This window comes from Xiphias gladius, chromosome 14 (assembly GCF_016859285.1).
Source record: "Xiphias gladius isolate SHS-SW01 ecotype Sanya breed wild chromosome 14, ASM1685928v1, whole genome shotgun sequence".
Taxonomy (NCBI): domain Eukaryota; kingdom Metazoa; phylum Chordata; class Actinopteri; order Istiophoriformes; family Xiphiidae; genus Xiphias; species Xiphias gladius.
Genome location: NC_053413.1, coordinates 19,043,500 through 19,061,676, shown reverse-complemented (window position 1 = coordinate 19,061,676; position 18,177 = coordinate 19,043,500). Strand labels below are relative to the sequence as shown.

General features: G+C 38.2%; 1 protein-coding gene across 1 annotated transcript in view; it reads left to right on the top strand.

Annotated features, from left to right (window-relative positions):
• The window catches only part of pde1cb (phosphodiesterase 1C, calmodulin-dependent b), a 90,021-nt gene that overhangs the window by 9,786 nt on the left and 62,058 nt on the right, over positions 1-18,177 (top strand). The window contains exons 2-3 of the mRNA XM_040143871.1: positions 10,256-10,306; positions 10,994-11,159. Of these exons, the coding sequence (XP_039999805.1) occupies positions 10,256-10,306; positions 10,994-11,159 (217 nt within the window). The remainder of the gene's footprint in view (positions 1-10,255; positions 10,307-10,993; positions 11,160-18,177) is intronic.

Genomic DNA, 18,177 nt, shown 5'->3' with positions numbered 1-18,177 from the left:
GTTGAAAATAGAGCGATGTGAAGATGTCCTCTGCTGGTGACATTAGAGTAACTGTGTCCTCAGAACTGGTAGTAGTTCATGAGAGCTTCTGTGACAGCTTTGTTGTGCACACATGGCACATGTGAAGAAGTTGTGATAATGAACAGAATGTGCTATTAAGTCGTTTTCAAATTGATACTTTTACATTAGTAAAATAGTTAGAAAACTATCTTAAACCTTTAACCATAAAGCTCCATTTGTTTACGAAAGAAAACACAGTTTGAAACCACTAACAAACTTAAAGTGTTAAGACAAATACTGTAACATGTACATTTGCACTTGCACATATGGCATTCAAGGGTAATTCAACTCTGAATCACATAAGTCAGAAAACTATCACTGCACTTTTTGCCACACCCCAATCAGTGTTGTCAGAGCTGGGGTTTTACCATAACTGAGAGCAAACACCTGCTGCATTGTCAAGGGGTCAAGGCCAGAACAAGCTTGTAAGTTGCAATCCACTGACAGATGTGTAAACTTTTGAGTAACCTTTCAATTACGCTTTCACTGAGAATGCAGCGGGGCTGGCAATATATGGATAGTCACTGTTTATCCTGTATCTTTTTAATTGTGTTGTGGAATTTGTTAAAACTGCACTAATCCATATTTTTAAGTTAATACTGCACCAGATGACTAGTGTCTGACTAGTGACTGGTAGTATGATAGAAGTCGCTCATACAGACAAATCCACAGAAAATGATCACCCAATTTAGTACCTTGCCTCTTCTTTACAGAGTATTGTAGCATCTTTAAGCTCATTGTTTTGCTTCACAGCCCGCAACTTTACTGTTTTGGTTCACTGTCACTGCTCTTATCAACCTTTCTTGCAGATGTAGTGGGCTGCAGCTTTCAGCAAACAAGCTCTGATAAACCCACGCAGCCTGCCCAGCACCAAACAGCAGTGAACATAAAATGAGGAGATTGTGAAAACAGTGGAGCATTTAGCAGCTAAACAGCCAGATATTTCCCTCAGGAGTTGGTGGAGACCGAAAAAAGAGCTAAAAGGAGAACAAATGATTAATTTGTCAGTTTGCCACACACACAACTCCATATAAAGATGAATGCTACTCTGCGTCTGCTAGATGTGTAAAAAGACAACTGTTTGCTATCACGTTCACTTTGTTCAGTGATAATATGTTGTGTTTACAGCTTATTTCACTGCCCCATAGAGGTAAAAAGAAAAATGTGGATTTTGCAGAGTGATTCCGTCATCTAAAATCACAATAAGGATACTAAAGATTCTCCAAGGAGGTTTTCAGGGGAAAAAAAAGGAAAAAAAAAACCAGGAATGGGCTCATCTCATACAGAATCAGTCCTCTCACGTGCAAGAATTAACCTTTAAACTCTATATTAATTAATACTGAATATATTAATTACAATATTGTAAGCTAGTCTTTGCCGCTGCTACGCTATCTGTGCCAGAAATATCGATTAAGTTTGGGATTTCTCTAGATGTCTCCATACAATTGTGAACTTAAGACAGCTCAAATTAAATTCTCCATATTGGTCTAGTCAGTGTTAACTTACTACTGGATGCATGCATTTTACAAAGGTTTTAACTGTGATCCATGATCTCAGGGCTGTTATTATTGCGTCACATGAGACCTGGTCTATGGCAAATACTGCCCGCCTACCAGAAAGCACCTAAACTTATCCAGATGATAGGGATACACTGATAAGAGGGGGAAAGATTCAGGGCTTAGGTAGTGAGGACATAGAAACAAGAAGAGAGATGCCCTCAAATAATTTACAGGTGTCTTTTTAAAAGCTTTAAAAGCAGATTCAAAAAAGATTTTGTGATCCCACAGAAAATAGACTTTGGATTTTCCACTTGCGTGGACACATCCTGTTACCTCTAAAAACCTGCCTCGATCACGTGACCTATATCACAGCCATACTAGTACCCACAAGTATGGCAGTTGTCATGGTAACCTACAAGTGTTATAATCAATTGCTCACTGGGCCTAGGTTTCAGTCCACACAGCATTTGGCCAATCACATCCTCTGAAGCGTGACTCCTAAGCGCTGCTACCTCATTGCCTGGCTGGACACCTCGTGTTCACTGCTCTATCAAACTACGAGCCTCAACTGTAGCTGCCAGTTTCTGCTGCGATTCCACCCGTGTGGTGTTTTGTCATATGTTAGGCTTGTTAGCTTTTTTATGTTTTTGTTGATGTTGCAAGGCTCACGTGGAGAAAACAGATTTTAACTTTTCAGCTCATCTGTAGGGTTACAGAGCACCAAGGCTCCTGTTTTATATGTGGACCTTTAGCTTTGTTTTGTGTTTTTTTTTTCATCACATTTTTCACTCTTATATACACATTGCCATTTTGTTTTTTGTTTTTTTCAAACTTGTACTTTGAGCAAAACTAGCAAAAGAGATTGCGTATTCTTTAGTTTATATCTTAATTTGTGTGTTTGTGAAAGACACTTTTTGCTTGGTACCAATTTTGAACAAAGCATGGCTCTATTGAAAACAAAAGCTGTAATTGCTGACAGGCTCTTTTGTTATTGTATTTCCCAATATCCCATTGTAAAGACTGTACATTCTTGACATGTGATTCTTGGTCTTGTCCTAGAGAATTATTCTCTTAACATGTCTTTCTAAAATTCTGATACATGGTTAGGACCCATTTTTTGTAATTTTGCCTTTCTATACCACTACAATGTATTTGAAGCAATAAAGATGTGATTGAAGTGTATTACAGCCTTTTTTATACATAGTCCCTCATTTTCAGAGGCTCAAAGTAACTAGACAATTGTTAGACAATCAGTTTCATGGCCACATGTGGCCTGTTCCCTCATTATTTCATGACAGATTAAGCAGATAAAAGGTCTATTCCAAGTGTTGAATTTGCATTTGGTAGCTTTTCATGGGAACTTTCAGTTTGTAACTGGTAACACTCAAGAGAAGAAAGGCCAGACTGACTTTTCCAGAAAACATCTAAAAAAAGCCTGCCCAGGTGATGGAACCAAGATTGACTTGTACCAGAATGATAGGAAGAGAAGAGTTTGAGAAGGAAAGGAGGAGGCTCGTGATCCAGAGCAGTGGCAGTGAATTCTGAAGTGTATAGGGCTTTACTATGTGCTCAGGTTCAGCCAAATGCTGCAAAACTGATAGGACAGTGCTTCACAGTACAGATGGAAAATGACCCAAAGCATACTGCGAAAGCAACACAAGCATCTCAAGGGAGGAAAAACAGCTTTTGGTGATGTCCATGGGTAGAGGTAGCATTTTACTAGTATGTTGTAATTTTAAACTGATCTTCAACTTATGTACAGTCACTTCAGTTTAATTAGACTTGTTTCATCAGTATCAGAACTACTTTCCTGTGATTCGTGGGCGAATGTAATAAAAACTTAAACTAAAATTCACATAAAACAACAACAAACAAAGAATTAAACCATACAGTATCAAACAGTAGTAACAGTCTGTTTACCAAGTGTTCTCATGTCCAGATGCCACAACATCAACAACATCTAAAAATAAAAATGTTCCAATGTAAAAAGTGTGAACTGTTAAATGATGGAATTAAATTTCAGATTGAACTAAGCCAAAATCACATTTTAATCATAATAACTATGATTTAAAGTCTTTTTGTTAGTTTTGTTATGCTTTGCCATGCAGGGCAAAAGTAAGGCTGTATTAAACCATGGAGAGGTTAGTTAGATTATCCTTATAATGGCAACTTTCACTCTCTGTCTGTCTCTCTTGTTTGGCATGGTGGAAAAAGCAGCTAAAAGCAGAAAGGGACAGAATCAAACATCACTGTGCACATAAAGCTAAGTTCAGATTTACACACAGAGATTACATACACAAAAGGACACTCATGTTAATGTTCTTTTTTCTGTTTTCTTTTTTTATCTGATGACATACATGTTGAAAAACTGCAAAACTCCTGCATGTCCCATAATTTACCAATAGTTTCACACAAAATCTTGTTGATAGACCTTCTCTGCCTGGTAAATGAACACATCTCTGCACCTTCAGTTTGTAATGCAGGCTTTCTGTTAAAAATTATGTTGTACATTCAGTTTTTTAATGCCGTCTGTTTATTCTACTTCATTTTCTCTTATTATTATTACCAGTCTTGTAATTGAAAAGTCCGATCAAGTTTTTAAACATGCAATAGTCCAACCTCTAAAAAGCCTAACCTTGAAAAATCAGAGCCTAATAATTTACATCCCAACTCCAAGCTCCCATTCCTGTCAAAAGGTCTGGAGAAAGTTGTCTATACATAGCTTCTGTTTTATTTAGACAATAATACTATCATGGAGAAATTCTGGTCTTCAGGGCTTGTCATAGCACAGAATCTGCTCTTCTCAGAGTCTCAAATGACCTACTGCTGTCTTTAGACTGGTAAATGTGCCATTGTAAATCTTTTAGACCCAGGGCACTGCCCTCAAGTGGTTTGCCTCCTACTTAACAGACAGGTCTTTTTCTGTTAAGATTGGGAGCTTCACCTCCACTACTGCCCCAATCACTTGTGTAGTACTTCAAGGTTCCATTTTAGCGACTATTTTATTTACTTTGACCATTTCCTGTTCTCCTTTCACTGCTACGCTGATGACACGCAAATATACCTTTCATCTGGGGCATTCCATCTCTATTCCATCCATCCTTAACTGCCTCCAGGATGGGAAATTCTGGATGGCAAAAAACTGTCTTCACCTGAATGACAGCAAGACAGAAATATTTGTTTTTAGTCCCCCCCCAAGACGACAGGGAGTATTGCTAGCCACTTAGGGCCATGGGGATCGAACCTTCATGCCTATGCCAGGAATTTTGGTGTCATCTTTGACTCAGCACTGAAGTTTGACAGACAGATCAAGTCTGTAGTGAAAGTTTGCTATCTTCACTGAGGAACATTGCAAAACTGAAATCCATCCTCTCTCTCAATGATATGAAGACTGTTACTGCCACATTAATGTCCTCAAGGCTGGATTATTCTACTTGCTGTGCTATTGTTGTGCCTTTAACTAAAATGTGTACAGCACTTTGGTCAGCTCCGGTAAATAAACTTGATTTGATTTGATTTGAGTTCAAATTATAGAACCGTTATGTGTAAAATTTGGGGTGTGCACCTTTAATATACATAGTACCATTAGACAACAATTAAAATTATGTAACTAATATTTTTGGATGCTGGTACATGTTTGTCTTCAGTATTATCTACAGCAGTGAACAGGGGGTATTCTAGGAGAGTGGTGTAACAAAACATGAATCCTAATCTCTGTGTTGATTAAACGAGACATGTTTCCAGTTTCTGAAATTGTTCAGTAAAAGCAACGTAGGTTAAAATTTAACAGACTTTCATACTTAAATAGTAAATTGGTGGGAAGTTATGCTATGCTGTTTTGTTGTATGCTGGTTTTACATCCATCATGGCAGCAAATGAAGATGAAATCCAAAACATAGTTCAAACTGGCAAGACATTTTACCTGTAGCCAGGCATCTATTTTCCTTTAAGCTACACTTAAACAGAATTTATTGCATCTTTAGTTGGAGGAGGAGAGGGAGAGGGGGGATAAGGGTTAAATGAATAAATTAGACTTCACTCACATTCTTTGGAAATGTGAACAAAGTTTTTGCCACCTGAAATCCAAACACGCACCTCTCAATAAGATATTGCAGTGCTTGGTGCCCATACTTGCTAAAAGTCAACTGTGGTTTTATATAATGGATGGGTTTAGCTAGATGCCCCAAATCACATTTGATTGAATGAATTTCTGTAACTGCACCCTGAGTTCAAGATGAATCGTCTAAATTATTTTTACAATTTACAGGAAGAGAAAAGAGTGGGTTTTCATTTTAAAAACATCCCAAATTATTTTTTGACACAAAAAGTGACAGAAATTTTGAAATTTTATTTTATTTCACTGTTTTTAATTCTAGCCTCATGACTCTAGGTTCAAAAGTTGAGTCCATTCTGGGCAACAGAGTTTGAACAACTAAAATCTTGTTCATCTTCCAACAGTAACTGATGGTTTAATTTACTGCACATGCAAGATCTGAAGACAATTTGATTATTGTTATAAGCCTAAATCAAACATTATTTCTTATCTTCATCACAGAATGATGAAAAAGCGCTTATATCCTCTGCCAGTGAGAGAAATTCAGTGAGGCCTACAATCATGCACACACTGTACATCTTGAATATGATATATGACCATTTCTAAGTCTTTTATCACATGAATGCCAATGTCCTCTAACACAGCGTGGCGTCATCATGAGGAAGAGGATACACCCACCTACACACCTCAATTTAGTACAATAAGAATTTCAATGTAAGACAAAAATGATAAATGTAAAACTGTAGACTGAAATGATAAGGAAAAGGACTGTAGCATTACTTCAAGCTTGACTGAAGGCCATTTTTATCTGTTCCTGTGCAGCCTCTAAAGGTGTATTAACAAACAAAAATGGAAAAATGCACTCTGCAAATGTGACACAATAGACACCAGATCAAAAAGATTGAACTGAAAATACAGTTAAGATTGCACAAATTGAAGGCGGGGTTGGTGAGTGTACATGATGTTAATTAAAGTAACAGGATATCAAAGCATTTTGTCGCAGAATTTTCAGGAATAAAGAAGACCTATAGTCATTTAATGAAATAAAATTAATTACTCTTTATTTGAAGACAAGTGGGAGTTTCTGGTGGGCCAGTTGGAAAATTATTTTGGGAAACTGTGTCTTAAACAGCTTTAATCTCAGATCAGCAGGATTCGGTGGAAGGGTGTTTTCTGTTGCTCTCAGGGTTGACAAAGGTCACATGACCTTTCTGGGATGGTCCCGAACTTCCTCTGCTTGTGGAGCTATGCCTTGAGCCTGCAGATGTTCATCTCAGACCTGGATTCAGTCCTACTCTGTGCCAGGCCTGGGTCCTTAGCGAGGGCAGTAAGGGTGTTTTCTGTCACTAACTAGGACACCATCAAACTTCTGTGATCATAGAGGGGTTAATTTTTTTGTTTAAAATAACTTAAGTCCTCACAAAATAATACTAATCCTCTGCAAATGTATTGCTCAGTTTAGACTCACCAATGTGAACCTTGGCTTTAACAGTGGTAATGATGTGAGCTCCATCATGTTATTTTCGCTGTTCAGAAGAGTCCAGTAAATTGCGAAATTAAGCTTTTGACTGGAAGTCAATTGTCTGCTCTGTCTTACCTGCACATTAATTCAGTGGAATGACTTCCTTTTCACAAAGTCACCTTCATTTACTATGATGGGGATGTGGGTTCCTTCAGCCAGTTACCTGAACCGTGAAATATAATTTACTGATTATTTCTAAAAAGTCTCTACATAGAGTCATTATGCCTCTACACCGGCGACAGCCGTGGTCAGAGGAATTATGTTTTTGGGTTGTCCGTCTGTCCCATTCTTGTGAATGTGATTTCTCAGGAACATCTCGAGGGAACTTCTTAAAATTTGGTACAAATGTTCACTTGGACTCAAGGATTAACTGATTAGATTTTGGTTTTCAAAGTTCAAGGTCACTGTGACCTCACGTCTGTCCCATTCTTGTGAATGCAATATACTGGATCAGGAACACCTGGAAAGAATTTCATTACATTTAGCAAAAATACCCACTTGGCTTTAAAGGTTAGTGTGAGAATTTCTATTTAGAATTTGGTGGTCAAAGGTGAAAGGTCAAGGTCACCCCCTGACCTCACAAAAAAAACATTTTTTAGCCATAGCTCAGGAATTCATGTGCTAATTGTGACAAAATTTCACACAAATGTCTAATAGGATGAAGTGATGACATTTTGTATACAAAAGTTCAAAGGTCAACTTCACTGCAACATCATAATGCTCTGCAAAAACACTTTTCTGGCCATTATTCAATGCCATAACTTGTGACCATATTTCACATTTGGCCAGATACTGAATTGGTGACACTAAACTTGGGCGCCCACCTGGAAACTGCGCTTATTGTATAGATCTTCTGCACTGCCAGGTTGGCAATGTTTGCGAAGCATCCACCTTTTAGAATTTGTGCCTTCTTTGAAGCCATATCCATATTTGAAGCATTTTCTACTGTCAGTTCTATCAGAAGCAGGTTTACTGCCCAAGCATGTGAATTCATACAAGGAATTTGACTTTTTTGTTTCTCTCGATGAACTTAAGCACTAATACAGGAGATAGACAGCAGAAAAGGACCAACAAAGCTTAACAAAGTCAAGTCAAATCAATTTTATTTATATATCCCTGTATCACGAATCAAAAAATACACTTAATATCTTATATTATACTCTTTCAAAGTCTTTGCTACATATATTGTATGAGTCTGGAAGGACATGGATGTAAACTGCAACTTGACTGGTGGCGGAAATTCTAGTTTTGAAATGTACAGGAGCTACAAAATCCATCGTTGGGGATTGTGATGGAGTTTTGTGTAGCTGAGCTGATTTCAGCAAATGGCAGTCACAGTGGCTGAGTTTGGCATTCTGAGTGACTGGTCAGTCAAGGCAAACATGTCCCAAAACACACTTCTCTTTCAGCTTTAACCCTGCTCCTAATCAAACAGTCATTTTCAATATCATCATGTCATAAATTCAGCTTCTGAGATCTGAACTTTTTGTCAAAAACATTTATTGCTTTGTGTTGTTAGAGGCGTGGATGGATTAATGAACAGGCCTACTGGTCACAGGTACAGCGGCCTGAGAGATCAAGTGGGCCCTGAGCCAGAGCCTCTGGCTGAAGCTCAGTTAAAAGACCCACAATGATCAAAGTGATTTTAAAAACTATCCCAAAAAGAGAAACTTGACCACAAAGAGTGACCAAATGACCACAAAGAGACAAAAAACTAACAGAGAGAGACACAAAACTACCACAAAGAGTCACAACCGACCAAAAAGAGACCCAAACCTCCACCAAATGACCACAATGAATTGCAAAACTATCCCAAAGAAAGGCAAAACAACGACAAAGAGAAACAAAACAACCATAAAAGAGTCCATTTTCTCATAATCCATCCATGGTTAGGGGGCAGCTTGATTTTCTCACGTCGGCATCTATTGACCAATAAGGAAACTGGATCTTGAAGCACTTCCACATGGCTTCAACATTCACCTGGGGGGTTGTGGGGCCTACGCCCTCTGGAAGTATTTATTTGAAAAAGATTGACTAGCAATGAAATCATATACCTATTCAGACATGTTAGGTAGTGTGATACTTGATAGACTTATTTGTGCTCTCAAAATTAAATTCTAACTATGCCATTAATGTGTTAGAGCAGTAACTGGGCAAAGTTGTGCAGTTGTTCTGCAGTATTAGCAATCAGATGTGCATTTGTCTTCATCTGCTTCTCAGCTAACAGCACTAGAATCAGCATAGTCTTCTGAAGCTGCACCTCAGCCAGGTGAAGGTTCAAGAGGTTCATTCAGAGATGCCCTTCAGCACATCAGTGCAGCTGTAATTTTCCTACTTGTGTTGCCATGCTGTTAGATTAAATCACTCTTGTCTTTCCTCTCAGGTTTGTCATCAATGAGTTGTTTTCCCATAGCACTGCTGTTGACTGGATGTGGTTTTATCTAACTATTTTCTGTGAACTCTACACACAGTGTGCTGTGTTCAGAGGGTAGAGATTTCAGCAGGGCACCAGTCTCTGAAGTGACAGCGACAATTATAGTACTTTCACATATCACTTAAATCACACTTTAAGACAATTTTAGGGTTTAATGGAGTTTCAAATGACCTTCTTGACTCTGCACACCCTTTTGCACAAGATTCACAACCCCCTTTTTTAATCTCAGATAAAAACACAAAAATATAGATATACAGAAGAAAAATACTGTATATATAAAAAGAAAATAAATGGCAAAGCCAGTGAGGACAGGATGTGGAGAGTCTCATTAAAATTAATTGTGCAGCATATGGGATCAATGTTTGTGTGATTATGCATATAATTGTCTGACCTGAAAGGAGTAAGCTCAGAAACACATATTGAGACTTGGAGGAAAAGGCAGCTGTGTGACTATATTTGTTACACATGTAAAAGTGGAAAATCTAATTTTCCAGATACAAGCATTTCTTTTTGTAGTATTCATCACTGAAGAAATATGAGTAACAACCAAACAAAAGTTACAGATGAATTTAAAGTTTTCGGTTACAACTGAGGAGGTTGATGTTTCGAAATAGAGTTTCAAATATGCATGCACATAACAGATTTCTGGCATCACTTGATTCTCTTCCATGTTTTTCTTCCTCTAGTGGCAAATGAAGATGGAGAGAGCTCCAACAGACCACAGGCCAGTTTCGCACGTAAGTGTAATGGTCATTCTGTATTAGTCATACTTCATCATTAGCCAGCTCACTAAATTCATTTCATTTCAAATCATTTCACCTACAGATCAAAGTATTAAAGGGTCATTTTACCCTGAGTAAATGAAATATTAGCTGCTGAGACTTCTCAGCACCTCAGTAAAATTGAGGTGCCAAAGATAAAGACAAGAGTGAATACCGTTAGATTAAAATTAAATATGTTTAATTTATTATTATCTTTTCAGTATATTGCATTTGGTGCTCTCTACAGTCTTAAAAACGGACTAAAAAAGTATGACACATTTATTTTACATGAAAGCTTGAAGTCTCTGTAATTGCAAAGTTGAGGATCTAGAAAATGGTTAATGAGCTGATAAAGGCTGATAAACCCTCCTCTAAAGGAAAGTCTACTAATTGCAGTGGTAGCACTACTTGTCTACTGTGTAGTAAGCGCATTACTTCCAAAGACAAACTAGCAGTGATGACATACATCCACATGGGGGCAGCATTATAAAGGTGTTAAATTCTCTTACTCCCCTCTAATGAGACCCTGAAAGACCTGTGCTTTCAGTGGAAGTAATAAATTAATAAATTTGTTTTATTTTTGTTAAATAATGGATAGAAACAATTTTTTCAGGGCACCATACAAAATGACTGTAACACCAATGAGGCTCTTCTGGTTTGCAGGCTCAAAGTCCCATAGTGCTTTGTGGAATGCCATCACAGCGGGGATGGGGATCAAAGGCAAGGACGAGAAGGCCCCCCTGAATGACCCACGGAGTCCCGAAGAGATTCTGGCTGATGATCTTCCTGCAGCAGATGAACCAGACGCCACTGAGAAAACGGCCATCAGGTTTGCCAATGTCAAAATGCCAAAGAAATCGTTACAGTTTATTACTTGTTAATGACCATGGATTGAATCCAGTGTCAGGCTGTGGTGGGACATCAAAAGCCATGTCCAGCTCATTATCCTGCACAGGTGTAATATGCATACAGTCGATATACCACTTCTATAATATACAGGGAGGAAAATTGGCATCATATATGATCAGGCATCATTCTGCACTATGTATTTGTTTTGACTCTGATTAATGTGAAATTGATTATTAAGTTGAAAAAATCTGTAATTGAACCTATACTTGCTTTCTATGAAGAGGACAATCTTCTGTCTGACATTTAGCATTCTTGATACACACACACACACACACACACACACGCACACACACGCATGGTGCTAATTGCAATGTACGGCTGCTGACCTCAAGGGATGTGGGCATGATTGATTCCACCTTGATAACAAGGACTTCAAACCACCATTAACATAATTTGTTGTCACTTTTAGAATATTGAACCTCTTTTAGTGCCTGATTCCAATTAACCTTGATGGCTCTGGAGACTGTTACAAATGCCGCAGGTGGCTAGACGTGAGCATTTGTCAGAGGATACTAAAAATGCACCTAGTACGCGGTAACAAGATTTTGATTTGAATGGACAAGGAGTTATTGCAGGCCGATTTGGTCAATTTGTGTAGCAAGCATTTACAGACATTACACAGTTTATTAGGTGTTTGGTATGAGATTGTGGAAATCCCTTTTGAAATGTTTGTCTTGTTTTCTTTTTCTACTTTCCAAAGTCTGACTGATGACACACATACTTCTTTTTCTGGTGCTTCTCTCTGCTATCTCAAATTACAGTCCAATTCTTCCCAGCCACAGTCCCCTCTAAACATAGGTCCCTTTTTTTTCCAGAGCAGGATGGTGACAAGGAGAAAGTGATTTTCCGTTTGACTGGACACAGTCTGTTCCTTTATTTAAAAGCTACAGCCCAGATTTTTAAGAAAAGCATAGCCAGCGCAGGGCAGCTAAAAGCACCCCCATCTTCCTTAGAGGAAACAGTTCATTTGTCCTCAGAGACACTGACTTATATCAGTGTCATTTATTAAGACATAGCTTTAGTGTGGATCAGGGTGAGGAACAAATACCAGGCATGAGTAGAATGCTGCTAAATCTTTGGCTGAGGCTGAACAATTAGCATGACTGTCCACTGGTCTGCTAGGGACTGATTAATTTCAGTTGCACTAACAGTTTAAATAAAAGAAAAATATCCTAAAAATACTGAACCTGCCAATTTTTTGTTTATTAAAGTAATTTGACTGGTGAAATGATGTTTGCACCTGGTGAATTTGGGGATTTACCGGCATATGTGGCGTCTAGAAAAGCACTTAGTGCTCCTTTTCGTTTTTTTTTTTTTTCTATTTTCTATACCATATGACTCACACTCAATGGACAGCCATCCTCTTCCTTGTGTCTTTGTCTGGGAAATCCCACTTAGGTCAGGCAAAGTCTCCGGCCAGGCCAAGAGTGGTTAATTGAGGGCCAATCCACAGGGAGTAGCGGGGATCTACAACTGAATGACAAATGGCAAGATTATGGTACAAGGTGATTAAATGACCATGGAAGTAGCAGTAATCCATAAAATGATGTAACCACTGTGTCACCTCCGAGGCCAGAGCGGGCTGTTACCCTCCAGGCGATGATAATTAGATTTTATTGGAGAATGGAGAGGGATCGCATGATGTGTAGCAGGCCGGACGGGAGGGAGTGAGTTAAAGGACAGGAGGTATCGACTGCCATTAACTGGGGTTGAATGAAGGTAAAAGTCAGCTGAGAAATGGGTGAAATGGTGAAAATGATTTTGATTGTGTTTTTAAAGCGTTGCACTATTTTGATTAAACTCCACAGACCGTTTCCCTTCAAGTATCCTAATTGCTAATTTAATGTGCTCGGCTTTTTACAGTTTTCCAGTTAATCCCTCAGTATAAAGCTGCTTGATTGTCTTTTCACCTTTTTTCTTGTCGATTTTCAGATCAGATGAATGGCTGCCTAATTCTTCGGAGACATAGCAGCTGCTGAAATGGCTTTAGGATTGCAGCTGCTGCTAAAACACAATTGAGTGCATGCTAAGTCACACAGTGAGGGACAGAAAACAATATGGATCCATTAGTGTGTAAACACACGCTGACTCATCTGTGCGGCTGGTGTTATGCTGTCACTTCTGCTCACTAGAGGCGCCCTGTGTATTTTTAAGCACTGGCCAGTTATTAATGGGCTATGTGGTGCCTTCACGCAGAAGGTGAAACCAGCCATTTTTATCACTGGCGCTGTATATAGCTGACTGTTATGTCTGCCACTTGTAGGCTACTCATGTTATTTATGCAGTGTCACTTATAGCATAAATATACTTATTTATGCAGTGTCACTTATATTAGATACACTTGTCAGTATAATGCAATAAAATCCAATGGCACCACAAACTGCAGCTTTCAAAATTAAAATAAAGTTAAATCAACACTTCTCTAAAACACTTTGAACAAAAATTGAACATTATAACTTCTATGAAGATAGGACTTACTGTTGTATTAGACTACATTCGTTTTGAACGTGCATATTTAATAAACTAGCAACTGAGCGTATTTGACTTTTTTTTGTCAGTTGCAGTTGCTATTGTTATTCATTTGCGAGTTTATTATGGTAGGTACACATATCTAAAACTAATGCAGTCTAATACAACAATCCTTCAGTAGTTGCTTTGTAACATATACAAGTTGTTGTTATACTGATCTCAATAATCCCTTTACCTCTGTCGGTTGACTAATTTGTGTGTATGTGTGTGTGTGTGTGTGTGTGTGTGTTTTTCTATTACCAATAACCTCACTTTACCAATAACAGTGTGTATGTTATATGGCTAAATAACAGTAACTAACTTATTTTTAGATTGTCAAAATTTTGTCTGTTAACTGTCACTATAATCAGACAAACCCGACAACCATTATATCAGCATGTGATTAGGATACAGTATTTTCACCATCATTTCGATCAGACATTAGGGCTATTTCATAATGGTCCAAGGGAAGAGAGCTTGTGGGGAAGGGATAAGTTATTATTCATTAGTTAAAATGACCTTTTTATTAGAGACTAAATTGTCTCCACAGTACTGAATGCCCCATTATGATGTCAGGCTAGGAAAGAACAGCTTTTAATTCATTTCATGAACATTTGACCATGTTAAAAATTTCAGTAGTATATGCATGAGCAACATGTCCTCTAATAGCATATGTATTAGCAATGTTGTTAGAAATAGTGCAACTGTGTGGTGGAAAAGTAATAAGAAAACAGTGGTAATTAAAGCATAATAAGTTATTGGTAAATAATGACTGATGCACACTCAAAATTAATGGAAAAATGTATCTATATTTTGTTGCCATGTAAGAGTTAATTTTCCAAAACAGCTTTATATTTTTCCAGCAAAAAAAAACAAAACTGACAAAAATATCTCTTGTTACTAAAATTCCGTGTTAATAGCTATTAAATAGAGATAATTTCTATTAAACAGGGACTGTAACAATAGAAAAGTGAAAAGTAGCCTAGCAAGTAGTGAGTAGTGACAAAAAATTTGTATGCGTTGCGAATTTTCTGTGACTAGTGCATTTTTAGGGCAAAACAGCCTTTCAAATATGTGTGTATTCCTTCACCAGATGTCCACTTTGTCTTCTTATACAGAGTTATACACAGTAGCATCAAAACAATTACACAAAAAGTCACGTAGCAACCAGAATCATCACAGATACAGATATTCAAGCAGTCATGCACACATGCAGCTGGAACTTAGACACTCTTCTGCGATCAGCAGTGTGGTGTATCCACTGGCTAATTGGATGCTGTGTGCTGCTGTGAACTTTGCAGCTGATTACGGCAGCTGTCTCCGCCGTGGCGGTCTACAGTTTTGGAGAATGACCCTTCCTTTGGCTGTAGCCACAGGTTCACAGACCCCCACTGACATCCCTTGTGCAGCAACAACCTCCATCACTAGCCTCACTAGCTGGCTAATGAGCCTCTGCTGGCCGGTGTGACTGGAAGCACACGGGCAAATTGCAGAGCTAATCATCAAAATGATTGAAGTGTAACCTCACAGTTATGATGTTAAAAAGCTGTATCACTGCTGTCTGCCACATGACGCCACATATTTCTGGATTAGGCTTTTACAGACTATGATATATCCTCTATAAGACTGGGCAGTGCTCTCAATAATGAAAGTTTAAATTGTAACTGAGCCAAAACACTATTGACATATTCATCGAATGTTGTTGTGCAAAGTTTACAAAAATCTGAACTCATGTTAACGGTGGGTTAGTTATACATACAGTGTATAATTGCTGGTTGGGTTTATATAAAAGCTTCCAACCTTTGCTGTGATCAATATGTTTATTCCCTCGTGTGCAGCCTACAACCTTTCACTAAGAAAAATAACTTTTTGGTTATTGATTTAAGTATAGATCAACAGAGGCACATTAGGGGTTTTTCCAGCCTGGTTTTAATCAAATATGAGTTATTAATTTATTATTATTTACAGGGGTAAAGGTGAATGAGATAGAAATATTATTTATATTTCATTTTAGAAATAAAAGCAATTTTATTTCAGAGATGAAATAAAGAACAAATATTGCAAGATATTATATGTTTCCAGAACAGTGCTTAAAGGGTGTGTTCATATTGACAACTGCTGTTATAAATCAGTTCATGTTCTTTAATTGCATTCACAAATAGGCTGAAAATACATTAAGGAGATTTCTTGGGATTTGCCCTTACCTCATACCTCCAGACCTCATTCAATAACAGTGGATTCACTTTGCTCACATAATAGCCTTTAAATACACCATGTGAATTGCAAACCGCTCACCCATGACGTGAATAGTCTTCTCTTTGTAAGCTTTGCACACATCTTATTGTCGGGTTAATATAGTAATAGGATCAGAGCAGTGACCGGGGGGGGGGGGCAGCCGAGTAAAGTTGTGAGTTGTGAATTGAACTCTGGGACAGGAAATCACCATTTATCATGAATTATTTTATGGTGTGCCAACAAAGACACAAATTAAAAGACATTTAGCACATTGACATAAGTACTTGCACACAACAAACTCTTGCTACTGAATGGCTTTTGAAAACATTACATGCAAAATTACCATCTTGGAGTGTGGGACTTAATTTTCATAATTTAACTTAAACTTCTTTTCCAAACGGTTGCATAAACTCAATTATATTTGATAGTCAAGTTTAGTACTGCTAATTCCAAAATAAGTTCAACACCCAACTCCAGGGCTATTTACACCTGTAAGCTGCTTGTAGCTCCATGTTTAGGTTATCCAGTCTATTTAAACTATACAGTTGCCTCCCCACGTCTGTCATTAACACCCTCAGTTAACCCGTCCTGCAACCACAGGCAGCACATCCAGCTAACAAGCTCAGACAACCTACAATACTCTACCCATTTAGTGTGAATGGTAGATAGTAGAAGTAAACAAGGGGCTAGTGAGGACATTACAGCTGTTAGTAAGCCGAAGTGACAGAATTTGTAGCCCAAACCAGATCTGAAAGTTCTAGTCAATATTTGTCAAGTGGCCAGAGATTTGGCTCCAATTGGATGCTAATATTGACTTGTGCCAGCTGCAGCAGTGGTAATTTAAGTAGGCAATTGTTTGCAAACATATTGGCCACTTGATAAGCAATTTTGTTTCTGAGAGATGGCAGTCAGGTCAATAAGACTAACACTCAACAGTGATGCTAGCTGCTCTGTGATGCTATACTTTGAAGCAGTGGTGCTTTGAGCTAAATGTTAACATGGTTACAAATGGATTTTTGACCTGATGGTGGCGCTAGATGAAACGTCACGCGGTCATCCTGATGATCATCTTACAAAATGTTGTGCCAATCCATGAAGCAGATGTTGAGATATTTCACTGAATTAGTGAAAACTTTGACCTGCTGGTGGCGCTGGAGAAAAAGTCAGGTCAGACAGAGGTGGTATGTTAATGTTTTTTTTTTTCCCAAAGACTGTGTCATAACCAGTTTCAGTCTAGTATTTAGAGACTGAATAACTTCCACATTTGCACATTTGCCCAACAGGCATTGCCATCCCTACAGCCATGCCACTAGCATGGCTAAAAAAACCACTTAACACTTTAATGCCACAGATAAGTGGCACAGATACTGCTTAGGCTGGACTTTCTCCTCCTTGTGTTTACATGCCGCATACTGTACTTCAGCCCAACTAAGTGCTGGAAAATAATTATATTAGCTGCAGTGAGAGTTTAGACCTTTATAACCACAGGTATATAAGAGAAGGCCTTGTTTAAAGTGCCTTTATGCTATTCCAGCCTGATTGCTTCCCTCCTCAGCTTGATTCTCACTTCAACTGGTGTATGCATGACCTTTGACCTATAGGAATCTATCTTGGGGATGAAGTAATAGGAAGTTTCTTTTCTGGGGTATTTTCACCACCTCCATCACTCTCCAAATAAATATAGCTCGATGGCTGCATGCCCTCAATTTCTCCCACCCATCCTTCCATCTCCACATCACGCAATACAAAAAGAGAAATTAAGTATAGATGGGAATCATATTTTGTGATAGATGATCTTCATCAAAATGTGGTCATTACTGCAAAGGCGATTGCTATTTTGATGCATAGATATCCTTATCGAACTGCCTGGAAATTTAAATGAGATTTGAATTTTTCATGTACCTCCAAATGGCCGGCACTGTTAATGTCTTGATTTCGATGTGTGAGCTTTGAGGGAGCCTGAACACAGTGACAAGAATACCTCAGCAGAGCGTAATTTCCAGCGGGTCCCTCTGTCATAGTCATACGAATAATTCATTTTCATAAGACTTGATTCATTAGGTCTTTTTTGTGAGCAGTTGTTGTGATAGTACTTAATCAAGGACATATTATGATTATCCTCATGTATCATGTGAAGGGACACAATCAGTTTTGGCTCTTGTTTTGGTTCATCATTCTCGAAATTGAATAAAATA